The sequence below is a fragment of the Pseudochaenichthys georgianus genome, chromosome 17 (genome assembly GCF_902827115.2).
Source record: "Pseudochaenichthys georgianus chromosome 17, fPseGeo1.2, whole genome shotgun sequence".
NCBI lineage: Eukaryota > Metazoa > Chordata > Actinopteri > Perciformes > Channichthyidae > Pseudochaenichthys > Pseudochaenichthys georgianus.
This window is the reverse complement of record NC_047519.1, coordinates 36453940-36481137: the sequence shown is the minus strand read 5'-3', so window position 1 is coordinate 36481137 and position 27198 is coordinate 36453940. Positions and strand designations below refer to the sequence as shown.

Here is a 27198-nt window from a genome sequence, read left to right as displayed (position 1 = left end):
AGTCTCTTAGCTGTCACACACTCTTAGAATTAGGCCAGAGGTTCATTTGAGGCTTCTCTTTCTCTCTCACACACACACACACACACACACACACACACAGACAGACAGACAGACAGACAGACAGACAGACAGACATATTTCAGTATGTTAAGTCTCATGCTACACTCCAACCAAAGTCGTATTTGTTGTAATATGTGAGGACAAAAAGGAAGATTTGCATGAAAGCTCAGTCAAAATAACTAAACCTGAATCACACAGACATGTTTCTCATTAATACATGATATATAAACATGTCTGTGTTAACATTTAATGTTAAAATGTTGCTTCATGACAAAAAAAAAATCGAATTATTTAACAACTTCTCTCGGTAATTTCTTCCGTATACTCTTTAATTTGTCCAAATCCTGATCATTTAAGCCTCCACCACTCGCAAAAAGTTCAGACCGAGCCAAAGCTATTACAAACGCCACATATCTTTATGTTGCCATGGTAGCAAAGCACTACCTGGCTGTATCTGCTACCTCTGTCCCTGGCGAGAGGGTGTTCTCCACAGCAGGAGACATTGTTAGTGCCAGCAGATCTGCCCTTTCAGCAGCCATGTGGACAAGTTCATCTTTCTTTAAAACAACATGAAAATACAATGACAAGCAAGTCATTATGTCAAACTGGCTGCTTAGGTACTAGTACAGTAAAGTTCAAATTCAGATTATTTCAGTTCATCGAAATGCTGCACCTTAATGTTTATTGTATTATATGTTGTAGTTATTTGAGTGAATACATTATTCACAGTTTAATAATAATTAAAAAAAATATATATATTTTATGTTTTGTGATAATTTGTTCTGCTGTACCGAACCGAACCGTGACCTAAAAACTAAGGTATGTACCGAACCGAAATGTTTGTGAACCGTTACACCCCTACAATCAATACTAATGACATAGTACAACATCTGATGGGAATGTCATTAGTTTTCAAGTATGTAATCATAAACCAAACTATGAGCTATAAGAGTCAGAGGATCACCAAACTGATAGCAAAATATCCGTAGAGGGACATGAGATTTCATGGCAACACATCCCCTAGTCGTGAGGATATTCCAACCCATGGATTCAGGGCAGAAAAAGTCTGAGCAAAACTGGACCAGTGCAACATGTGATGTTCCTGCTCTAAATGCTCAACTACAGCTTCCCCATGAGGCTGGAAAGGGAATTACATCATTAGAGAAACATGTTCACACCACAGGGCTGAAAGCAAGCATCCCTCACATTCCTCCATAAAATCAGTTACTTTGAGATATGTATATTTCACCATGTATATATTTTCTGTGAAATTACAAGCTGCTGTGATCCCAATTTGGGATGCTTAAAATAAATGTATCCAAACCAACCAAAAGAAACCCCGAAATGATCAGAATAATGGGGACACATCCATTTCCCAGGAAGGACAGACCTGCAATGTCATGTTACAGAATAAACAACATCATTAAATTAAATTAAAACGATAAATTAAATAAATTCATAAATTAAACGATAATGAGAACACATGTGAAAAAGATGGATTCAGGAGAATGTCAGATGTGAGAGAATATGAACTTCAGTGAAGGCAGAAAGGTTGATGGAAAGTTTGTTTTATGGAAGTGAACTCATCTACATAGTCAAATAATTTTCTCATCATCCCCATCTTCTGTATTTTTCTGTCATTAATACATAAATCTTCACAGCACTGACCGACATGACTCCCACTTCCATGCAGCTCTGACACATGCAGATGTGTTCAGGACACCTTTGTTCTTCATGCAGTGCACTTTCGCAGGTCTCAGTTTAAAAACACCCGAACCCGTGGGAACCAGCAAGCACATTTTCTGCTTTTACCAGAAACATGAAGTCTTTGATCCGTTGTTTTTCAAAGCCTGGCTCACACTCTTCCTCGTCTGCAGGCCTGAGGAGCGCTGCCAAGCACGCTGAACTACACAGGGATTAGAATAAATGTTTCTTAAATCACTGCCTCCTTGTTTTCTTGTTGAATGAATTAAAAGGATACAATATGGTAGCTACTGTGATATATTTTAAATATAGAGTGGAAATTAGTTCTGCTTTCACCAGATCGTGTTTCTTATTTAAAGGTCACCTATTATGCAAATTCCACTTCTCCATGTCTCTTCTACATCAACATGTGTCCCCTCTTCTTCATGTCTCTTCTACATCAACATGTGTCCCCTCTTCTCCATGTCTCTTCTACATCAACATGTGTCCCCTCTTCTTCATGTCTCTTCTACATCAACATGTGTCCCCTCTTCTTCACGTCTCTTCTACATCAACATGTGTCCCCTCTTCTTCATGTCTCTTCTACATCAACATGTGTCCCCTCTTCTCCATGTCTCTTCTACATCAACATGTGTCCCCTCTTCTTCATGTCTCTTCAACATCAGCATGTGTCCCCTCTTCTTCATGTCTCTTCTACATCAACATGTGTCCCCTCTTCTTCATGTCTCTTCTACATCAACATGTGTCCCCTCTGTGGAAAGAGACTCTGAAAGTTTCAGGAACAAAGATTCTCTCTCTTTTTGATCCATTTCTATAAAAACCTGTCTGAAAATGAGCTGATCAGATTTTGGCCACTTTATGATGTCATAACGATGTTTTGGCTTGTGTAACCATTAGCCAATCACCAACCACCTTATCACCTGAATCTCCTCCTATGCCCCTTTCACACCAACGCGGCGCCGCCTCTTAGCTCGAGGCGGGGGCAGGGGCGGGATCAACCTCCTGAACAACAACAAAATGCCTGTGTGTGATGTTTGTAAAGTTCCAAGTAAAGTCGTCCGATGCCTTCCATTTCGTTTCGTAAGAGAATAACCAAAGCGAACAGCGCTTCAATACAATCGGTCATTGTTGTTGTTGTCGATGTGAGGGATTTCCGCGAGGTTTGGATTTGATGAAGCAGGCACGTAAACGGTGACGTCATGACGCAGCAGCGTCAGCTCTGGGCGGTGTGCACAGAGCGGGAGCAGAAAAGGGAAACCGGAGCTGAACCAGAAAAGCTCCCGCTCGGAGCTAGAAAGGGAAAAGTGCTGGTGTGAAAGCCGCACTGGAGCACCGTTGTGTTGTTCTTAACCAAATATCTTCAAGCTCCGTGCTAGAGCTTTTCAGGTTCAGAACCGGTTCTTCGGTTTAGCTCCGGCTCTTTTCACACCGCCCAGAGTCCGACTGGTGCTGCGTCATTGTGTCATCGTTTGCGTCATGACGTAACTGCCTGCTTCATAAAGCCAAACCGCGCGGAAACCCCTCACAGCTGACAACAACAACAACAACAACAACAACAATGGCCGATTGTGCTCCAGCTTCCTCTGTACCTCTTCGGAAGACCAGATTCCCAGCAGGTAGCTGGTCTCTTCAGTGGACCACTGCTGCTTGTTACTTTCTCCATCGTTGTGTACAAACTGGATAAAACGCCGGCTTTTTGTTGTTGTTCAGGAGTTGATCTGCCCCCGCCTCGACGTAAGCGTGACGTATGCGGTGCTTTTGTTCTAGCCGGACAATGTTTTGGTGCTTGAAATGAACCGGATTCCGGAGCTAAGAGGCTGCTCCGCTGCGGTGTGAACAGGAAAACCCGGTGCTTTTCAAGCTCCAGCTCCGAACCGGCCCCGAAACACCGTTGGTGTGAAAGCCGCATGAGAGGGGCGTGGGGAGGGGCTCCTTATTTTCATCTAAAGTAACAGACAGAGAATCAGCACTTTTGAATCAGGGCTGAAACAGAGGGGATTATGGGTAATGCTGCAACGATCTGTTTGGTGTTTGGAGCCAAACACTTCAGAGACATGTTATGTATTTATCTGAGAGCTGTGATATATTGATGAGAAACAGTATAATAGGGGACCTTTATGTGAGTTGATGTTGTAATATGCTTCTGATGGCTGATGGCTGCACTGGAGTGGAGTTTTGGGGGGAGGATGGTAGATTGCATAATGTGATAGGAAGCTTAAAAGAGGACAACCAGAACAACAAACTCATATTTCAAACCAATGAGTCATTGAAGAGGAGCAAGGGGCCTGTGTTTCATTTAATCTACATCATGCAAAGACAACGGCGTCTGACTACAGTTTAAATGTAATACATTTAGGTAATAAGGACTTCAGGATTGTGTTTCTCTTCAGTAATGCTTCCTGCTTCCTGGTCATAATTTCTCATTAAAAATGCAGTAGTTATAGCCGGTGTACGCAAAGAGCCTGCAGCGAGAGTGGTGATGGATATCCTGTCAGAGGAGGACGAGCAACAGCTGGGAGCTTAAAGCAAGATTATAAACACAGCAAAACAACAACAACAACAGTGTATTAGTGTGAGTGTGTATCATTTCTTTGTTTCTGAGATTTAAGATGGAGGTGCTTCACACACTCTGGATGTGTTTACAGTATCCTGCTCCTCTGTCTCTGCAACAGTCACAGTCAAACACCGTGAGGAGTTAAAGGAAGTGAGGAGTGAACTCATGACTGGGAGTTCAGAAGTTCAAACATATGTGGGGGGGGGGGGGGGGTTTAGAAGGGACACAAGGATCACAAGGATTTAACTTAACATTCATATCGAGACACGTCATTCGAAAAGGAGTTTTTGTCGCGTGTGTTATCTTTGGTAAGGAGGCCTTATTAAGCTTTTGGGGGGTTTTCCCTTTCCCTTAGTGTGTTAGGTTGTTGTGGATGTCAATGGTCTGCAAAGGCTACAATCTGTGTGTTCCCTCCAGAGGGAATGGTATCTCCCCCACACCTCCATTGGACTCCTTTGTTTACTTCCAGATCAAAGTGACATCACTGTGTAACACTCACGCTTCTATTGGCTAGCGCTACAACACATTGTACGTGATAGGCTAAGGGGCGGGACATCTCTAAGCGGTTGACCAATCACAACAGAGCCGGCCAGCTAACCAATCAGAGCAGACTGGGCTCTGGTTTCAGACAGAGGGTGAAAAGAGGTGCTGCAGTACAGGCAGTGTGAGAGAAATAAAGAGCTTTTTGAACATTAAAGCACGGAGACATGTAGAGACACTACATACCGATATGAACCTGAACATCAGCAGATTAGGGTCCCTTAGAATGAATCAACATCTTTTAGAAGTACATAGAAATATAAATGAAAAATGGCCTAATCTAGCTGGTTAGAAGAGCGTACTTATTTACTTTAGCTACATACTGTACTGTATATTCCACATGCTTTATTCAGAGCCACCTATTTATGTCAGGAAACAATGTCAGTTTTCTCTCACTGCCAGTCATAGCACCAGCACATTGCTATCATCAGTTCTCTAACTATGTTCCCCAAAGGAGGCGTGTTAACATCATCTCACCCACTCTGTGATATTGCACTATGCACAAGCGCACAAATAACTTTCCTCACAGCCTCCAAGTGTTCCTGTGTCTCCACAAAGGCTCTGTTGCTAACATAAACCCAGTTGTACTGAAGAACACAGGAGCTTCTGATCCCATAGGGCATCTTTTGGTGCAGGTACGGTAGAGGAAAATATAATTCCCTGCCTTTCAAAAGCTGGAGGCTGATGAGAGCTGTGTGGAGCTGAAATGACATAAAGGGAGCAGTCAGACACATATACACAAAGAGAGCTCGGCAGGCAGAGAGCTTTTCTACGATGCTGCTCAATAAACGGAGGAGGCAGATCAAGGCGGCGGCTGCTATCTCGATGCTCTGTCGCGAGCTGGTAGGAACAATAACGTTGTATCTCTGGACTCAGAACACTGAGCGAGAGAGAAAGATCAGGATGCGATAGTTTCTAATAAGTCATGTTTTGTTGCGCAGCCTCTCATTTACTTTATAGTTCTCTTCTATTTTGTTTCCAGGTGACTGGCTGCGGCCTGAAGGGAAGGTTGAAGCATTTATAAACCCATAAAAAGCTTCACACATTTCCATCAAGCCTTCTCCCGATGTTTGGAATTAATACAAGAGCTGTAAGCAGTGCTGGTTGTAAAAACAAAACAGTTCCACACATGGAAACCGCCATTATTAAGTATTTACTGCACTTACAGTTTTCCAACACTTATTCATACAAACATAAACACATTATACTATTATGCCCTATTATGCTCATTTTCAGGTTCATATGTGTATTATGTTCCTCTACTGTGACATGCTTTAATGTTCAAAAAGGGCTTTTTTATTTATATGAAAACTCTTGTAATGTTTTTTATAGCGTTATTATCATGTGACCTCGTGAATCCAATCAATGTGGAATTGGAATTGCAACACTGGACGAGGAGGACCAACCTTTTTTTAAATAGGATGTTGGGGCTGTTGCTATTTTTTATGAATAATTAAATGAAAATTCAGGTTTTTTCTTGATTGAAAAGTCTTTATAATTCTATGTGTTTCAATCATTGTTCAACTCATCCACACACAGCCATGTCACTTTCTTAAAAGCATAGATAAGTACATTTACAAATCTAAGGCAACAAATGAAGCATGTCTTTCTCTCAGTGCTTCAACTATCATCAAATCAAACATGATTCGCTGTACAATTATTTACAGTTATCCGTGTGTTTATCTATCATATGATGATATTTCTGTCTATAATCTGGCTTTAGTCTGCGGAGCATCACAGCTCAGGTGAGTCCTGAGAAACTCCTGGATCTTTCTCCACAGGTGGACTTCAGCTGCTGCGTGGGACGTTGCTTCCCCCCCCCACAGGACCGGCTTGCCTGCAACCCCATGGAAACTGGAGGGGCAGTAGGGTCCGTACGGAGGCTCCAGGTAATGTCCCGCTCCGGGGTAACACACACTCTCAAAGTTGTCCTTCCCGTGTCGCTGCAGTCGCTCCACCATGTTCTCCATGTAGGCCTTGCTGTCCCAGTTGAGGTCGTCCTCCGAAGCCACGAAGAGGAAGCGTCCCTCGGCTCGTTCGATGGGGATCAGGGTGGCTTTGTTCTCCTCTGCCAGCGGATTATGCATCACATATTTGCAGTTAAAGGCCCCTGAGTCTGTGGGAATCATCCTGCTCAGGTCAAACATTAACGCGGGGAGGATCTGGCTCTTATTGTAGTAGAGGGGTAACACGGTGTTGGCAGAGCAGCCATTGATCCACACCGTGACTCCAACATCTGGCAGGTTAGAGGCTATTGATAGGGCAAGATCTCCACTTTTAGAAATGGATATTACACCGACTGCTTTACTGCCAACCTGTGGACAAACAAGCAAACTGTGAGCTGCTTTCTTTGGAAGTGAAGCTAATGCAGTAGAATCTGGTTTGGCTTATAGATAGAAAATGTAACTGCGGGATTCTTGCTTTTGAGTTTGTTTCCTCGTGGTTGAATGCACTTTAAGTCACTTTGGATAAAAGTGTCAGATAAATGAAATGTAATGTAAGGCTTTTCAGGATTTATTATGATGCCCATAAGGTTAGCTATTTTGTAAGTAATCATACATTGGACTTTTGCCACTGAGCGAATAATCTAACATCTTTGCAACTTCAGCACCTTCAGTGAAGATTTTCAAACATGTGGCCTGTACTCACCTTATCTTGTTTCTTTAAAAACGCTATTGCTTCTTCAAAATAATCCAGATGGACTTCTTTGTTGTTCTTCGCCATGTCATCATGGCCGTACAGCGCTACAGTCAGAACCACAAATCCCCGGCTGGCCAGCAGAGAGGCCCTTTTCTCCGACAAACCTCCACCAAAAGTGTACAGATCCAACACAGCAGCGAACGGACCCTCTCCTGAATAAAGACAAACACAAAGATAGATTAAGAACTACAGGTCGGTTACAGTTACACTTATTTATTTTAAACTGTTATTGGTACTTTCTGTTGTCCACCTTGATGTGTATTTTTGTACAGTGTAATTTGTGTCATTTATAATTTTATCTTACATATGTTGTGCTTGCATTTGAATTAATATGTTGCTATTTCTGGCTCTTCACTTCGCTGTAACAATCAAAATGTCCCCTCTGTAGGACGTGTAAAGGTATTCTGATTCTGAAAACTGAAGCCAATGCATGAGTGCCTTAAACCTGCAGTATTTCTAATATCCAGCTCTATCCAACTGCACAGTCAGATTGTATAGAAGTCTATGACAACATAACCATGCTTACTCACTTGATTTATTAAACCACACAAAAAGATTCTGAGAGTTTATGATCTTAATCCCTGCTCCGACGTCTCATGTCACTTCTTGTTCCAAAAAAACAAGAAGGTAACAGCAAATATAAATATAATCACCTGTGTGAGGTGTGTGTGTGTGTGTGTGTGTGTATGTGTGTGTGTGTGTGTGTGTGTGTGTGTGTGTGTGTGTGTGTGTGTGTGTGTGTGTGTGTGTGTGTGTGTGTGTGTGTGTGTGTGTGTGTGTGTGTGTGTGTGTGTGTGTGTGTGTGTGTGTGTGTGTGTGTGTGTGTGTGTGTGGTCTAGCATTACTATACTTGTGGGGACCTAAATCTGTTTACATAGTCACGTGTGGGGATTAGGATAAGTCTCCAGGAAATGCATGTAAGTCAATATCATGTCCCCTGAAGTGATGTATACATGGTGTGTGTGTGTGTGTGTGTGTGTGTGTGTGTGTGTGTGTGTGTGTGTGTGTGTGTGTGTGTGTGTGTGTGTGTGTGTGTGTGTGTGTGTGTGTGTGTGTGTGTGTGTGTGTGTGTGTGTGTGTGTGTGTGTGTGTGTGTGTGTGTGTGTGTGTGTGTGTGTGTGTGTGTGTGTGTGTGTGTGGAAGAGTGGGTGAGAGGGTCGGTGTATTTTTTGTTGACCGCAACTTTTGATAACTGGATTATACAGACTATATGCTGATACATGTGATAATAAGCCAACCATTTTCATTAATTTAAGATTTTATTCAAAGCATGTTTGGGCCTGAACACATCCTTTTTCCAAGCGTGTCAGACAACCAGGCCGGACCTCAGCCTCTCAGCAACATATTGGTTCCTGAAGTCATTATAATTGTTTTTGTTTGACAATGGACTTGTGTGAAAAAAGGAAATAGCTTTATCAGGCTGTGGCCATGCACTACTGTTTGATTTGAGGAGGAATAGAGAAACGGACTAACCTGGGGGAGTAAACAGGACTCCACGAATATTCCCATCTTTCACCGGGCGCCGGATGACCCCGTCTCCAACCAGAAGCCTCTCATTGGTCGCCTCCGCCAGCATCCCGCCCTCCTCCTCGTGCACGGAGAACTTCACCACCTGAGGGTTCAGTGAACATGTTTTTGTGAACATTTTGTGCAAGGTGTCTGGCCTCATGGACCACAGCAGGCCCATGGGCTGGACCCCGGTGTAGGTCCCGCTGAGGGAGGGGACTCTCTGCAGGTCCACCTCCCCGCTCCCATCAGCCTTGTATGTGGCTATGGAGCTGAACATCACTCCCTTCTCGTCCGTGGTTCTGGCTCTCAGGGTGACCACCTGTCTGGACCTCAGCCCGGCCACCTTCACCTGGAGCGGCTCGTCGAACATGCATCTGGCTCTGGGCAGCAGCCGCAGTCGGACCTGGGAGGACATCTCTTCTGGGAAAAGATTTATAAATAGTAAAGTCAAAGTCAACTTTATTGTCAATCTTCCAGTTTGTGTGTACAGACAGAGAGATCAAAATACAGTTTCCCACAATCCTGAATACAAAAACAAATATATATATAAATATGTGACATATACAGTGGGGCAAAAAAGTATTTAGTCAGCCACCAATTTTGCAAGTTCTCCCACTTAAAGAGATGAGAGAGGCCTGTAATTTTCATCCTACACTTCAACAGAGAGACAGAATGGGGGGAAATAATCCAGGAAATCACATCGTAGGATTTTTAATGAATTAATTGGTCAATTCCTCGGTAAAATAAGTATTTGGTCACCGACAAACAAACAAGATTTCTGGCTCTGGTAACTTCTTCTTTAAGAGCCTCCTCTGTCCTCCACTCGTTAACTGTATTAATGGCACCTGTTTGAACTCGTTATCAGTATAAAAGACACCTGTCCACAACCTCAAACAGTCACACTCCAAACTCCACTATGGCCAAGACCAAAGAGCTGTCAAAGGACACCAGAAACAAAATTGTAGACCTGCACCAGGCTGGGAAGACTGAATCTGCAATAGGTAAGCAGCTTGGTGTGAAGAAATCAACTGGGAGCAATTATTAGAAAATGGAAGACATACAAGACCACTGATAATCTCCCTCGATCTGGGGCTCCACGCAAGATCTCACCCCGTGGGGTCAAAATTATCACAAGAACGGTGAGCAAAAATCCCAGAACCACACGGGGGGACCTAGTAGGGGTGTAACGGTTCACAAACATTTCGGTTCGATACGTACCTCGGTTTTTTGGTCACGGTTCGGTTCGGTACAGCAGAATTTTTTTCACAAAACAAAACATATATATATATATATATATATATATATTTTATTATTATTAAACTGTGAATAATGTATTCACTCAAATAAATACAAAATATAATAAAATAAACATTAAGGTGCAGCATTTCGATGAACTGAAATAATCTGAATTTGAACTGTACTGTACTAGCACCTAAGCAGCCAGTTTGACATTAGGACTTGCTTGTCATTGTATTTTCATGTTTTTTTTTAAAGAAAGATGAACTTGTCCACATTGCTTGCCGAAAGGGCAGATCTGCTGGCAGCTGGCACTAACAATGTCTCCTGCTGTGGAGAACACCCTCTCGCTAGGGACAGAGGTAGCAGATACAGCCAGGTAGCACTTTGCTAACATGGCAACATAAGGATATTTGGCGTTTGTAATAGCTTTGGCTCGGTCTGAACTTTTTGCGAGTGGTGGAGGCTTAAATGCTAGCGGGAGTTTGCACTTCAGCCTTTTTTCTTTTGGTACCGTTGGTATTCACGTTCGAGTGATGTCTTTTCAAGAGTGTGCAAGTTTGATGTATTGCCAGCCGCGTAACCAATGTTAGTTGAACAATGCCGACAAACAGCTTTGGTTCGGTCCACCTGTCTTTGTCCGTCATCCTTGTACGTAACTGCGAAACCAAAATGTTCCCAAACCGGAGACTTCAATGATGCTGGAGGATTTTCGAGCTCAACTTTATCTGCGTTCGCCATTAATTTGACAGTTCCTTAAATTACTGACTACATTTGAACGCATCCCTCTGACCAGCCCAATGAAATGACTTGCTCGCTCTATGACGCGTTGAACCCAATGTGAGCAAATTACTCTGAATGCTGCGACGCAGCACCTGAGATTACTTCCAAAGAGTTGTTCACGTTTTTACATTTAACGTTATATTCGTTCGGTACACTTCGGTACACACCTGTACCGAACCGAAGTGCCCATACCGAATAATTTCAGTACGGGTACGTGTACCGTTACACCCCTAGGACCTAGTCAATGACCTGCAGAGAGCTGGGACCAAAGTAACAAAGGCTACCATCAGTAACACACTACGCCGCCAGGGACTCAAATCCTGCAGTGCCAGACGTGTCCCCCTGCCAGTACATGTCCAGGGCCCAGGCCTGTCTGAAGCTAGCTAGAGAGCATTTAGATGATCCAGAAGAGGATTGGGAGAATGTCATATGGTCAGATCAAACCAAAATAGAACTTTTTGGTAAAAACTCAACTAGACGTGTTTGGAGGAGAAAGAATGCTGAGTTGCATCCAAAGAGCACCATACCTACTGTGAAACATGGGGGTGGAAACATTGTGCTTTGGGGCTGTTTTTCTGCAAAGGGACCAGGACGACTGATTCGTGTAAAGGAAAGAATGAATGGGCCATGTATCGTGAGATTTTGAGTGACAACCTCCTTCCATCAGCAAGGGCATTGAAGATGAAACGTGGCTGGGTCTTTCAGCATGACAATGATCCCAAACACACCACCCGGGCAACGAAGGAGTGGCTTCGTAAGAAGCATTTCAAGGTCTTGGAGTGGCCTAGCCAGTCTCCAGATCTCAACCCAATAGAAAATCTTTGGAGGGAGTTGAAAGTCTGTGTTGCCCAGCGACAGCCCCAAAACATCACTGCTCTAGAGGAGATCTGCATGGAGGAATGGGCCAAAATACCAGCAACAGTGTGTGAAAACCTTGTGAAGACTTACAGAAAACGTTTGACCTCTGTCATTGCCAACAAAGGGTATATAACAAAGTATTGAGATGAACTTTTGTTATTGACCAAATACTTATTTTCCACCATAATTTGCAAATAAATTCTTTAAAAATCAGACAATGTGATTTTCAGGATTTTTTTTTTTCTCATTTTGTCTTTCATAGTTGAGGTATACATAGGATGAAAATTGCAGGCCTCTCTCATGTTTTTAAGTGGGAGAACTTACACAATTGGTGGCTGACTAAATACTTTTTTGCCCCACTGTATATACACAATCAAAAGACACATTTATACATATGCACACATTAAGACCTAAATTAAAGCACAAAAATCAATATATACAACACAATAGTCACTTCAATATCTTTGAGAATGTACATTTGTGCAAGACTGTCCATAGCAGCTGTAAAATACATTCTGTTTTTAAAGATTAAACCATTACATGAGTTGTTTGGGCCTTTTGAAGCATGCCAGATGTCTCTGAGATGTTAGCAGATTAACCAAATACTGGTTGTTTGTTGTGATAACATTTGTTCCGATATTTCACAAAACAGCAGCTCTATCACTTAAGATTGTGCCTTCTTTCTCTAATTTACCAATTTATAGCCCCTGAGATGTATGCCCCAAGCTTTAGGAAAAAGGACAGAAAAGGAAAAACTTTACAAATGTATATCCCTAGATCTATTGTTACATAAAGTAAAGTAGTGATAACTAGGCTTACTAACACCTTCTCTCTGTGTATTGACTTTATAAAGACATAGGATGCAGCTTCACCAGGGGCCTGTACTACGAAGCTGGTTCAACCTAACCTGGATATGTTTGAGTTAGCCGGTTGGCCTAATCCAAAACATACGCGCTCTCGCTAAACGGTACTACGACGCGGGTTATCAAGTGGATCGCTCAAGCCAGCAGTGTCCTATCTAGTTAGGTGCGCATTCACATGAAAGGGGTGGTATTTGGAGCATTTGACCAATAATTTTTCATTTTTCCATCAAAATAATAATATAAAAATATTTAAAGTATTAAAATGCAATAAAAAGAGGTTTGTTCAACAAATGAATGCTCTAGCGTGGATTTGCTTCACATTCACTCGATCGGGAAGCTGTCGATTTATTAAAAAGAGAAATGTTCTTGTGTAATTGAAAAGTCATTTGTTGATGGTCCCTAAGTGAAAGCCCCGTTTCGCGGAGAAGATCTCCCCGTTGTAATACAGCCAGCAGCAGGGGAAACTGACAATAGAGTCTGGCTGCAGACCGCAGCAAGGAGGCGGATCGTATAGGGGCGGATCCTATAGTGAACGACGGGAGCCGGCTCTCGCCCGCGAACGAGACGTTTTTTGTTTTGTTTTTGCGGAGGGATCTAGATCGGCATGAAGGCACATTATGCAATGTGCAATGTGGACATTATCCCGCTTATTACACATGGCCACATTCTCAACAAAGTAACGACATGACTCCCAATAATAATTGAAATGCTTTTATGGATTTAGAAAAAGATTTTATTGATTTAAAAAATTGTTTTATGTATTGATTTAAATTGACATGCATCCGCTAAGAAAAGTAGTCCGTTGTTACTGTTTGAACTAACGTAACAACGGCAGGAACTGCTTCTATAGTGTTTTTGAGGAGCTTTTTGATTACAGATTTGAAAACATCGTTGCTTGCTTTAAAAGTAGCACAATTCATTATGTCAAACCTTGGAAAGTATCTAGATATCCCTGCCCTAATGCGAAAAGTAACTGGCAACTGAATATGTGTCGCCGTTTGATGTCTATGTCTGGACCGCTGCGTAAAAAGGAGGGTTTCTGCCCCATTACTTCTCTTCTTACTTCTATAAGAATAAAACACGGAGGACGAAGATCTCTTTTTGTCCCCCTCTTCTCCCCGCTGCAGCCTAGCAGCTGATCTCAAAGCACGCTCCCCTCTCCTGCAGGGAGAAAAACTATATTTATATACTTTATATAGGTTGATACAGTAGCCCCTTTTTTTAAATAGTTTTTATAGGTGTTGCTATCTGTTTTGTGTAGCGTGGTTCTACAAGCAAGTCAATGCATTCATTGGGTGGTATCAGAGAGTTACACGGGTCTGTAAATGCAATGAAAACAATTGGCCACAGCAAATAATTTATATTAAACATGTAATTTTTACTTTTGAATACTTCAGTACAAAGGATGTATTGAATAATTTAAGTGATATATGTGTACACGTATACATCATTCATTAGTCAAAACAGGGCTACCTTTGATTTAATTAAAGGTATAATATGTGGTAAACTGAAGAGCCCTTTGGGAGCCGAAAGAGCCGGCTCTTCTTGGTGAGCCGAGCCAAATGATCCGGCTCACCAAGAAGAGCCGGAATTCCCATCACTAGAACGAATGATTTCTTCTGCGAAGATTTATAAAAGCAGCTGGAATCCCTTAAGTTGCTATTGGATAAAAAAAGTTAGGAAACGCCCCTATACGATCCGCCCCTATACGATCCGCCCCTATACGATCCGCCTCCTTGCTGCGGTCTGCAGCCAGACCCATCTCGAAACTGACGCTGCTGGCAGGTCCGCGAATGTCCGTCGAATATCCAACCTAAAACTAAATTCACCGCGGTCTACGATTGCTCAAATGCTAACCCAACTCTAAACATTCATTAACGTTGGCTTAATAAAAACACCAGTAACATAACATAAAGTACGCAGGGTTGACTTACCGAAGAAACGGCATTCATGGACGGTCTGTTTTAACCGCAGATAAATCCTATATTTGCATGACGAATAGTCCACCAGGAGCCAACACAACAAACACGGCCGAGTTCAAGTAGTGTTCTGTTCTCCTCATGAGCTGAGCCGCTGTAGCATCACGGAGCCAATAGAGCTAACGGAGCTAGCAGAGAGGAGCTAGGAACAGCAGTCCCGTTGTCATGAAGGGGGAATCTAACTATATACAGAATATGTTTTTGTGGATCCAGGCTAGAAACATGTTCATTTTCTGATGTTAAGTTGGACATTTTAACATAGGGTCTACGGGAATTGCTCCCATCTGCATCCATCGCCTACAGTTTGCAGCATTGGGCTTCACCGCACTGTCCCGGGGTTTCCCGCTTGGCTCTGATAGGCCAGAAGTCGGTTTGATTGCATTTGGACTCGATTGCTTATCCTGTCTGAGTAGCCCGGATGATGCTGCATCGCAATTTTTGACGTCGAATTTTATACACCGAATTTTTTGACATCGAATTTTAAACACCGAAATATTTGACTTCGAATTTTTTTCACTTGAATTTTTGGGATCTGAATTTGAACATTCACATTTTTTTTACATTTTTTTAATTCAGATACATGATTTTCAAAGTAATTATTTTCAGTGCTATAAATTCGGTGTCTGATAAAATTCAAATACTTCTGTCTCTTGTTTGCTTCCATACTGGCTACCCTGCAGTATACAAAGTCATTCAAACTAGCTGCACCTTTACCAGCTTTGATAACACTTTAATGATCGATCATTATAAAACATATATATTATTCTGAAATGGGCCAATCTGCACAATGACTATTTTTACTTTTGTACTTCTACTTGAGTAACCTTTTGAATGCAGGACTTTTACTTGTAACAGACTATTCCTACACTCTGGTACATTATCCAAATTAATAGCAGTGCATGGTTTGAATTCCTGTGATGCTAAGTTAACATTAGCAGCGTCTTAAAGTACGTAACCAACGCAGGTAACGTAAAGAAAGAAACTAGGGTTACGTATTGGACCCAGCTTCTATGAGTATAGGTGCAGCCCTCTAAGGCTATCGCTATTGGGTAAACCCCACTGCACGTGTGCAGCACTGACAGACTTATTCCACGCCCACCTACGACGTGGGCCCCACCTCCGGGCTCACTTCCGTATAAATAGGAAGTAGGCCCTACAATCCGCTCCCACAGCTTTTCTTCAGCTATTCGCGGCACCAGTGGGGCCCGAACCTTAGAGGGCTGCGCCTATACTCATAGAAGCTGGGTTACAATACGTAACCCTAGGTCTATTTCGTATAAGGCTTCGCCCTCTAAGGCTATCGCTATTGGGTTAAGGGCGAAGCAGGATGTAGTCTGCGCCCCACTGATTCCGTCCGTTACCAGAAGCACAAAACACACCTACTCAGTTAATAACCCATGTCCATTTCGCCGTGCGTAAATGGAGCATCACATTCCCAGGGAATATAGCATTTCCAAAATGAATATTTCCCCATCAAGGAACGAAGGTAGGCTTACTCGGGCTAGTTTTTTAAGTCTTTCTTGTTAAAAACGATCAAGAGAGGGGAGCAACGGCCGCTTTCTACATGCCGACAGGCAGGAGAGAGGCCTGCAATTTGGAAAATCCCCGACATTCCTCAATCTGGCAGACTATTCAGTACTGAGTGTGTCAGAGAGGAATGGCAGACATCCCTCAAATAAAAACGAATAAACGAACAGGGTGAAGACCAAGATGCAGCAGTGCAAATGTCTTCCACTGTCATTCCTCCGAACAATGCCGTAGAAGTTGATATTCCTCTGGTGCTGTGCGCTTTAATGTTTTCCGGTGGATCCAACCCAGAGGAAACATACGCCTGTGACACCGCCTCACCCAGCCAGTGTGACAGGCGCTGTGCAGATAGAGGCTGCCCTACTGAGCGCTCTCTAAAATGCACAAACAGACGCTGGGATTTGCGTAACGCAGCCGTGCGTGCAACATAGCATGCCAGCGCGCGCACGGGACGGAGGAGATGTGATGTGGCTTCTTCCTCTGATGTGTGAGGCGGAGGAAAGAAGCCCTCCAAAGTTATCACTCTCGATCTGAACGAGCTTGTGATCACCTTCGGCATAAACGCCGGGTTCGGGCGTAACACAGCTGAGCTGCCATCTCCTTGGATCTGGAGACATGAAGGAGCCACAGACAGAGCAGACAAATCACTCACCCTTTTAGCTGACGTCAGAGCCAAGAGCAGCGCTACCTTGGCTGACAGAAACTTCAGGGGAACTTGATCCAGCGGTTCAAAAGGGGCTTTACCTAGTGCTCACAGCACTACAGCCAAATCCCATTGAGGCGCTAAAGCGCGTGATACCGGTCTGAGTCTCTGTACTCCTCGTAGGAAACGTTTTGTCAGCGGGTGACTAAACACCGTGCTGACCCCAAACCCTACATGGCATGACGAGATGGCAGCCGCATACGTTTTTATCGTGCTATGGGCCAATTTCCTGTCTGGAGAAATGACAGCACGAGAGGCAGGGGACACGCCACGGGGTCCACGCCTTTTCCTACACACCACCGTTGGAACGCCGTCCATTTGGTTGTGTACAACGCCCTGGTGGACGCGGCTCTGGATCCCTGAATAGTCCTCACAACATCTTGAGAGAGGCCGAGCCCCTCTAAGTGTTCCCGTTCAGGGGCCATGCCCACAAACGTTGGCCTAATACTGGGTGACCGCTGATTGCTCCCTCCACCTGGGAGAGAGCATCCCTCCGCCACGGAATTTCCCACGGTCTCCCTGACAGCATCTGCTGCATGCAGGGAAACCAGAACGCTCCCGTGCGTTCCGGGGCTATTAAGACCGCTACCAGTCGCTCCTCCTGCACTCGGTCCAGGAACCGAGGGATCAGAGGGACTGGTGGGAAAGCGTACAGTAACACCCTGGGCCAAGGTCTGTGTGCGAACGCGTCCACCCCCAGAGGGGGGTGATCCTGCCTTCTCAGGGAGAACCAGCGAGCACACTGCGCGTTCCCGCGAGCATCGAACAGATCCACCTCTGCTGTCCCGAACCTGCTCCACACTTGGGAGACTAGCTCGGGGTGGAGGCTCCAGTCCCCTTGTCGAGGACCTCCTCTGGACATGAGATCTGCCCCTCTGTTCAGCTCGCCGGGAATATACACTGCTCTGATCGAGAGCATGTGTGTGCGCGCCCAGCACAACAGCCGTCTGGCTGTATTCAGCAGCTGCGCTGATCGTACACCTCCCTGACGATTTATGTAGGATGCCGCCGTTTTGTTGTCTGTCCGAATCATCACATGATGATTCCACAGCAACGGGGCAAAGTGCTGAATTACTCTCCATACGGCGAGTAATTCCAGCGCGTTTATATGAAGGGACATGTGCGGCGGCCACTGTCCCCCCACTGCCTGCGACATGCATGTTCCCCTCCACCCTGAGAGCGATGCGTCTGTAAACACCGAGGTGTGTGACGTCACTCTGCCGAGGGGAACCCCCACCGACAGGATGTGGGGATTTTTCCAGTAGGTCAGATCTAACCCTACGGATGGAGGAACGCACACCATGCGTCTCCTCTGACGCACGGGGTCGATGCGCAGGCGAATGAACCACCTCTGTAGTCTCCTCATGTAAAGGAGACCCAGGGGGATCACCACGTGACCAGCTGACATCATGCCCAACAGCTGCATCACGGAAAGGGCTGTCACCACCCTGCCGGGTGTGACGCACCTGAGGAGAGCTGTCAGATTCTCCACTCTCCGCTGTGAGAGTCGTGCTCTCATGCGGGCTGAGTTGAATTCCATTCCCAAATACATGATGATCTGGGATGGAAGAGGACAGCTCTTCTCCCAATTGATTATGAAACCCAGGCTTGACAGGTGAGATACGAGTTGTACCGTCTGTAAAGCAGCTTCCTCTCTGGAGCGAGCCAGCAACAGCAGGTCGTCCAGATAAAATAACACTCTCATCCCTCCTCTGCGTAGCGGCTCCAGCGCCGTCTCCACACACTTTGAAAAGTGCGTGGAGCCAGGGAATATCCGAACGGCAGTCGATTGAACTGGTACGATATTCCCTGGAATGAAAAACGCAGGGATTTCCTGTGTTTTGGGATGATGGTTATGTGGAAGTAAGCATCCTTCAGGTCTGTAGAGGTGCACCAATCTCCCTGGTGAACACATTCCATTACCTGTTTGTCAGCATGTGAAACGGTCTTTTCCGTATCACTCTGTTGAATGCTGACAGATCTAGGATGGGTCTCATCCCCCCGGCCTTTTTCGGGATAAGAAAATAACGGGAGTAAAACCCCCGATTTTCTTCCCCCTGAGGAACCCTGGAAATCGCACTTTTTACCAGGAGTTCCTGCAGCTCCGTCTGGAGCGCCAGGCACTGTTCTTGGGATGACAGAAGTGTTTCCTGAATTCCATTGAACTGTGGGGGGGGGGGAGGCAAATTGCAGAGAGTACCCTCTGCTGATCAGCCTGCTCATCCATCCGTCCATTAAACTCCACTCTGAGCATCGCTCTGAGAGCGGGCGTACCTGTTTTGATGTGCTGTGGTAGTCATGGTGACTAGCCATGCCAGAGCCCTTGCCGCCGTTGCTCGTGACGCAACCCAAGGGGGGCCCCACCCTAAAGGGCTGTGAAGGGGTCTCCACACGCTGCATCACACCCCGACTCTCATCCTGTCTCTGTTTATGAGAAGGCTCATAAACAGGACCCTGAGGCGGGTTTATGCTCCAACTTGTGGAGGTGTGTGCAGTGTTTTTCACCTCCTGCGTAACAGCCGTGCTAGGCTTAATACGACTGTGTGTAGGCACAACTGAGACAGAGGAAAAATCGCGCTGCTTGTTACCCGTAAGGATAGAAGCGGCCGATTTAAATGTCAAGCCCTGCTGTCTTATAACCGACTGGTTAAATACCGCAGGCTTATACAGCGAGCCTAGCTGTTTGCTAACCGTTCGATTAGAAACAGCTGGCTCCACCAGCGAGTCCCTCTGTCTATTAACCGACCGGTTAACAGCAGGGGATTATGCAACAAGTCCCGCTGCTTTTTAATCAATAGATTAATAGCAACCGGCCTGACTAGTGTGGGGGTTACGTGAGACACAGATGCTACAGACACACTGTTGAGATTTGAATCATTTTTATTGACCAATCTCTCTTCCCACATAACCCCCCCAAAGAGTCATCTTCTGTTCTGCTTCCTCGGAGGTTCTCTCGGAGGAGCAGACCAGGAGCGGGGGTTCTTCCTTCCCCTCCGACTCGCCGCCTGCAGATCCTGTCTCTGCGGCGAAGGAGCGGAGACCTGGGACGGAGCCCCTGCCGCTGCCGAAGGGCGGTGCTGACGCCGTTGCTGCTCTCGCCGCTGCCCGCTCTGCCCCCGTTGAGACTGTAGCGGGGTCTGCGGATGCTGTCATTGCTGACGCTGCTGTCGCTGCGGACGTTTGTCCTGTAGCCAGCTAGCATGACGCCTTATGTCGTCTGCTTGCTCTGAAGCAGACTTCATACCTTCCACCATGGCATGGAACTGTGGTCCAAATAGTCCGTCCGGACTAATTGGAGCCTCCAGAAGATCTTTTCCTGCACCCTCCGGTATATTCCCCTGCTGTAGCCAGAGATACCGGTGGACCTGTGTCGCCCATGCCGCAATCCGCGCCTGCGAGACTGCGACTGCTGCGCACAGGGTGAGTGCAGTACTGGCCGCCTTGCCTATCTCCTCAGCCTCCCCTGAGGACATAGTCTTAGACTGCTCCGACATTTCCACCATGGAGTTTGTCAGCAACGCTATGTTATTTGCCGCCGCTGATGCCTGGAAAGCACACTGGTGCATCCGGTCCGTCTGTTTGGCGAAAACCTGTCTTTGGTGGCAGCCAGCATGGGTTGCCGTCCGGAAACCGAGCTGGCCTGCCTAGCCCCAAAGAATGCCGTGAGGTTCGGCTCTAGCGGAGGCACGGTCGGGAAACCCACGTCCGTGAGTCCCTCCACTCTCGTGAGAGGCACATATGTCCCAATCGGAGACCTCATGGCTCCAGGGTCCGCTGCCGCCCCCTCCTGGTACTTCCTTATGGCCGGGAAGCGTGGCCAGACCGGGTCCCTCCTGACCCTGTGTACCCGGGAGAACACCCCGGACATATCATCCGGCGGCGAGCTCTCCTGAGCTAGGGGAACGGGGAGATTTCTCCAGGCGGCCGCCTTGGATATGATCTCTGGCAGTTCCAGGAGAATCCCGCCAATCGACGGCAATGCCGTGTTGGCGGAGATAGGGATCACGGGATCATACACCGGACCTACACCAGTTTCCCTATCTGTCTCCTCCGTCCGGAGGGGAGAGATAATGGGGGAATCACCCGTTGATCCCTGTATGGAGGGATCAACTCCTCCCGGACGTGCCAATCGTCCTCGGCAGCTGCAGCAGCGAGAGCGTCCGCTCTCTGCTGTCTGAGGGCCAGCGGGAGACGGGCACAATGCGAGCATGCTACCCCTGGAATGAGAGCAGCGTTCGCATGCTCTAATCCCAGGCAGGACTCACACTGTGAGTGCCTGTCAAAGCTCATGATGTAGCCCGACCCGCACACGAGGCAATCCCTGACACAGCCTTGACTTTCCTGTCCAGTCTCCATGTTAGAAAAACAAAGCTTTTTAGGAAGAATCTTAGTTTTTCAGAGGTAGCTCTCAAAAGAACCGTTTTTGCCTGTCAATGCTTCTGCAACGGAGTGCTGAAGAAAAGTAGGAGCGGATTGTAGGGCCTACTTCCTATTTATACGGAAGTGAGCCCGGAGGTGGGGCCCACGTCGTAGGTGGGCGTGGAATAAGTCTGTCAGTGCTGCACACGTGCAGTGGGGTTTACGCAATAGCGATAGCCTTAGAGGGCGAAGCCTTATACGAAATAGAACGTAACTTAACGTTACCTTCTCGGTGTTGACAGTCGATGTTCGTCAAAACAGAGATGCACTAGTTGGCTCTTTGCCGTTATATTTTGACTGTGTGTTATGCTAAAACCATTCAAAACAGCTTAAAAAGTCAATAGTAAGTAAACAGTGAAACAGGAAGCTAAGGCTCTTTCACAATAAAAGCCTCACAACAGCTGATAGGACAGGTGGCTTTATTGTATGAAGCACAGACAGGATGTGTGGTTTGACTCCCTTAAACTTACAAAAAAAAACAGCTTATATATTAGTTTAAGAGTTTAAGCTTATTTGTCTTGCCACACTTATAAAGGCATCAGTGCGCATCCTTAACAAGTAAGTGACATTATAAACTTGCAACAGGTCGCAATATCCATAGGCCTACACTGGAACACATTTGACTTTTGATTATTTTATATACATACTTGAGTGAGATCATATGATATTTAGGAAAGCTTTTAAAATCACATCATTTTTGGCTGCAGTATGAACCAAGCCACAATATAATTTAAGTCACGTAGCCTACAAACAAGTCCAGAGTCCATCCTGCCTTATCTAAGTACAAGTGATACTCAGATGTTAGCATTATACTACCATCTTGTGAAAAAAGTGCCGTATGACACGCTCCTGGGGGCTTGTTACTGTCCCTCTCTGCCAACATCCATCATCCAAAAGCTTTTACAAACTAACCAATGAATTGCAGCAATCTTTCCTAGTTTAAAGGACATTTATATCATTCATCCTTCTGTGAATAATCATCTAAATGTGTGCTATTGTGAGAAGAAAATCTACTTGTTTGATTAGCATTACCTGAAAACTACCTAAGCTGTTGCTAAGCAGTTAAAGGTGGGGTAGGTACGTTTCAGAAACCGGCTCGAGATACACTTTTTGTTATATTCCATGGAATGCTCTTAACATCCCGATAGCAATGAATATCTTAAGTGCTTTGACAAAAAATCCATAGAAAAATGCATCTGTGGAACCCGTAATACTGTAAAAAGTACAACCAATCTGTTTAGCCGGCCCGGATTGGATTGCCGCCCTGTCTGTCAGCCTTCCATCTCGTGCACGCACAAATGTATCTCGTGCCAGCAACAGGCGGCCACTTTCACCAGTCTGCTGACGTCATGTGCGCGTTCATGTGTGTTGGAGGAGGTGAAGGAAGGGGCGGAGTCTTTTCGGCTGTGTGCTTTCAAATTTTAGTGCACTCGAGCCGGTTTCTGAAACTTACCTACCCCACCTTTAATGAACACCGCACAATATATTCATATCGCGATTTGAATGACTAGTGTCTTCAATTGGTCTTTCTTTCTGGGATTCATTGAGAATAGGAAGAATAATGAATTATCTCAACCATATGTATCCCTACCCTACCAAGTGTTTTTGAATGTGTCCATATCAAGTGTAGCTACTAATAGCATTCCTGTTATTGAACATTTTAATGCAAAATTTCATTTCACGCCTGAAACATTTATTCAGAGGAGGATATTCCACTCATTGCTGCGGAGCAGGGCCGTATTCACCATATACATTGGGGGGGGGGACATCTCCCCCAATATTCAGATACACTCAAAATGTCCCCCCTAATAAATAGTAAAAGAAAAAAAAGTTTTGATTTTTTAATTTAAATAAAATTGCTATTCTATGACTTCTTTATTTTGGTTATTTGTATATTTCTATATTTTCTGTTATTGTGAGCTTCACCAAAATGATATTTCTTTTCATATGTAAATTGGTTCCTTATTTTATACCCGCGGGTGCACGTCTGAGTCCACCTTCAGTTAGCTTGATGCTCCAAGCAGGTCAGTCATGTTTTAATTTGCCCTCCATCAGTTCTGGTATCTTTTCTAGTTAGCCCTAAAGTAATCTATATTATTTTATTTCGTAATGTTAATGAACCCTCCGGTTTAGCTTCTTTGTGTAAGTAACTTGTAGTTCTGATGTTAAAACCGAACTTTTCAGGAATAGTAGCTAACTAGCTGTGGGCTAGCTGGTTTCAGTTGTTAGCCAGGGTTTGGCGGGCTAGTGTCAGTATATAATATAGATATCAATATAGATGTTTTTAAAGTAAATTCAGATTGAACATAGTAAAAAAATGTAAATGATAGTGTCCGTGCAAAAAATAAACCATTACTTATTGTGAAAACCACCCTTGAATGATGGGATAGTAGACTAAAAGCTTTAGGAATCCAAACTATAACATATAATAAGTACCCTGTATCAAGATTGATGCAAAACAAGTATTTCCAAGGCACACCTTTATATGATCATTATAGTTATACAAAATAAGAGAATAACAGGTATGAAATCATTCCAACTCATACTACAGTTTTAAAAAGGGAGTGATTTGTAAAATATGCATAAAGAAAAAGTAAATCTGTTCATGTCTGTTTCACATGGGTGTTGTTGAGATGTATCCATAGATTTAGTCCCTAATGTTGCTCTCAAAGTGCACCAGATTGATGCTTTTAACTTCAACATTTAAAAGAAAATCTTCCCGGGGGAGTATGCCCCCGGACCCCCCTAGAGGAGGTTAGGTCCCCCACCCGCCCACACCCCCCGTCAAATTGTCCCACCCACATTGAGAATGCTTCCTACACCCATGCCTGAGACACTGAAATGTTTCGTGACTATTGTTGTGTTTTGCCCCCACGGGCAGGGGCATGGGGTTTAACAGGTTTTAAAGTATCCAATGTGTTTGTGATTTTTTATGTATTTTCCTTTAGAATGGCAGGAAATTAGTATTCAAATTTGTATTCAATTTTTGGTCCCCCCCAATGTTGACTCCATGAATACGGCCCTGCTGCGGAGGCATCACATTTTCTAGTATTACTACATTTGACTTACCTTTAGTTTGAGAAATAGTCCACAGTTAGCTTCAATGTCTTTTATGTGTCTTCTTCTCAGCTGCAATGGATCCCAACAGTCGGGTCACCTGGCAGGAACACACTGTGCTGTTCTATGAATAACCGCTAGACTTTGGACCCTCTGCTGAATGAGAGTGTTTCAAGTTGCAGTGAATATTTCTAGTATTACAGTAGGCCTATGTCTGGTGTCCTCACACAGTTTATCGTTGCATGATGAAACCCACAACATGTTTTTGATGTGGGTACAGTCCCTCAGAATCAAAGATAGCTTGTTTCTCTAGCTCATAAATGTGCACAAATTATAAGAGGGGTATTTTAAAGAGGCTGTATTATCGTTTTTTAGGTTTTCCTTTTCCTGTGGTGTAAAGATTGTTGTGCATGTGCACGTAAATGGTCTGCAAAGGCTCTCTCACACACTCCCCCCCGCCCCTACCTGAAACGCCTCCATTGGACTCTGTTGTTTACTTCCCGAGCATAGTGATATCATTAAGTAATTCATTTGTTGGAAACATTTTCATGATCGCTTTTTTCATTTATTGTCATTTCCATTCAGTCAGTCATTAAGTGCTATTAAAATGTTAATGTGCTACATATCCACACAAACAAACACAGTGTTCAATCCAATGAATGTTAGTCTAACTGGGTTTTGATAGATAACATATCTCTTTTTCTTCTCTCAATTATTTTATTTCTATTGTGCACTCGAATCAATATTAATCAAACTAATGTTCGTTTATACATTTTAAGAATGGCGTTTATCTTTTTTGAGAATGAGTTCTTATTTGATTGTATTTATTGGGGTCTACAACAGATGATACAAATGTTTGTGTCAGTAATGTGTGCTAACAGAGGCGGGGGTGTGTGTGGAAATAACGGGGACAGAGCTGCTGTCAGACGATCAGCTGTGCAGCGTCATCACAAACGGACGTCGCTTCACGTGACGCTCCGGAGGAAAGGACCTCCCATTGCTCTTAAAACTAATTTCCCTGCTTCTCGTGGTTTCCTTACGTCCCTCCATGCTTCCCTGGTGGGAAGGCCAGGGACACGACGCAAGTGAGGGAAGCAAGGATTTCATTTAACCGACCTGAGACGGGGCCAGTGATGATTTTGAAGTGTCCAATCCGTTAGGAACATCTAGAAAAAAACACAAAATGACTGCAGTGTATTGGGTGATAGCTAATGTGCCATCAAAATACAGGTCCACACTCCACTGCATTCAGCTTGCTCTTTTGTGTAAAGCCACTGATGTAAAAACATATGGCTATGCTAAAATTCTTCATCCTCTCATCCAAGATCTGCTTTCTTTGGAGCAAGACGGTGTTTATATTAAGAAGTTGTGAGCATGTGTCAAAGGCACAGTGTTATATGTGGCTGCTGATAACTTGGCTGCTCATTCACTGGCAGGATTCTTCAAGAGCTTTGCAGTGGACAGGTCCTGCAGGTTCTGCATGGCGACGAGGAGCCAGATCCAAGACAAGGAAGTAACTTCAGGCAACTTTGAACTCTGAAATAAAGACACTCACAACCGGCAAGTGCAGGAGGTAAAGCAGGATCCCACTATGGCTAGAAAGTATGGTGTGAAACGAGGATGTGTATTGACAGACAGTCTGAAGCACTTTCATGTTGTTCGCGGTTACCCCCCTGACATCCTGCATGATCTTTTTGAAGGCATTGTTCCTGTTGAGTTATCGCTCTGTCTTTCAGACCTGATTTCTAAGAAATATTTCACCTTAGAAACACTGAACCTTGCAATCAAATCCTTTGCATATGCTTTTAATGATAAAACTGACCAGCCACAGCCTATTGCACATGGCTTCTCTACCAAAGGGACCATAGGTGGAAATGGCCATGAGAACTGGGCTCTAATCAGACTGCTTCCACTTCTCATTGGTCATAAAGTACCTGAAGGGGACAATGCATGGAACATTCTGATGCTCCTTAAAGACATTGTTGAGTTGGCAGTAGCAACAAGGCACACTGAAGAGTCAATACACTTCCTTGATTGCAAAGTGTCAGAACACAGAGAACTGTTGCAAACTACATTCCCTGATTTGAGATGACGTCCAAAACACCACTTCATTGAGCATTATCCTCAGCTGATTAAGGCATTCGGTCCGCTTTCAGATGTCTGGACAATGCGTTTCGAGGGAAAGCACAAATTCTTTAAACGGGTCATTAGAAATGCACACAGCTTCAGAAATGTTGCTCTTACACTGGCTGTAAAGCATCAAAAGATGATGGCTTACTATTTGGACACATGTTCATTTTTCAAGCCCTCAGTTGAAATGGACAAGGTCACTACGGCACCAATCACATCTTACCCTGAGAATGTCCAACACGTTTTCTGCCAGAGAATTCCTCAGCTTTCAACAGTTCTTGTTGCATCATCACTTTTTGTCGATGGAATTAGATATTGTGCCGATATGATACTCTCTGTTGGTTCATGCTCAGGTCTCCCTGAATTTAAGCAAATCAAACAGATTGTGGCAATCAACACAGAGATGCTGTTTGTCTGGAAAACAATGACTGCATGGCCATGAGCATTTCAGAGCTGTGACAGCCCTAACCCCTCTCTGTGTGTGGTGCAACTAAAAGAGCTGAATGATGTTTTACCTCTTCCATCATACAGATTTGGAGACAATTTAATAGTCAATTCAAGTGTTATATTCTGTGC

At 44.5% G+C, this 27198-nt stretch overlaps 1 protein-coding gene across 2 annotated transcripts; it reads right to left on the bottom strand.

Annotated features, from left to right (window-relative positions):
* Positions 1–6080: 6080 nt before the first annotated feature.
* LOC117461981 (acyl-coenzyme A thioesterase 5-like) lies at positions 6081–24658 on the bottom strand. 2 transcript variants are annotated; one of them, XM_071206237.1, is made up of 4 exons: positions 24505–24658; positions 9032–9484; positions 7508–7710; positions 6081–7173 (listed from the first exon to the last, which is right to left on the bottom strand). In XM_071206237.1, the coding sequence occupies exons 2-4, from the start codon at positions 9480–9482 to the stop codon at positions 6565–6567; spliced, it is 1263 nt and encodes a 420-aa protein (XP_071062338.1). In that variant the 5' UTR covers positions 9483–9484; positions 24505–24658; the 3' UTR covers positions 6081–6564. The 2 variants fall into 2 exon arrangements, with proteins under 2 accessions (XP_071062338.1, XP_071062337.1); XM_071206236.1 differs by having other exon boundaries at positions 6082–7173; positions 9032–9487; positions 24505–24656.
* Positions 24659–27198: the final 2540 nt, after the last annotated feature.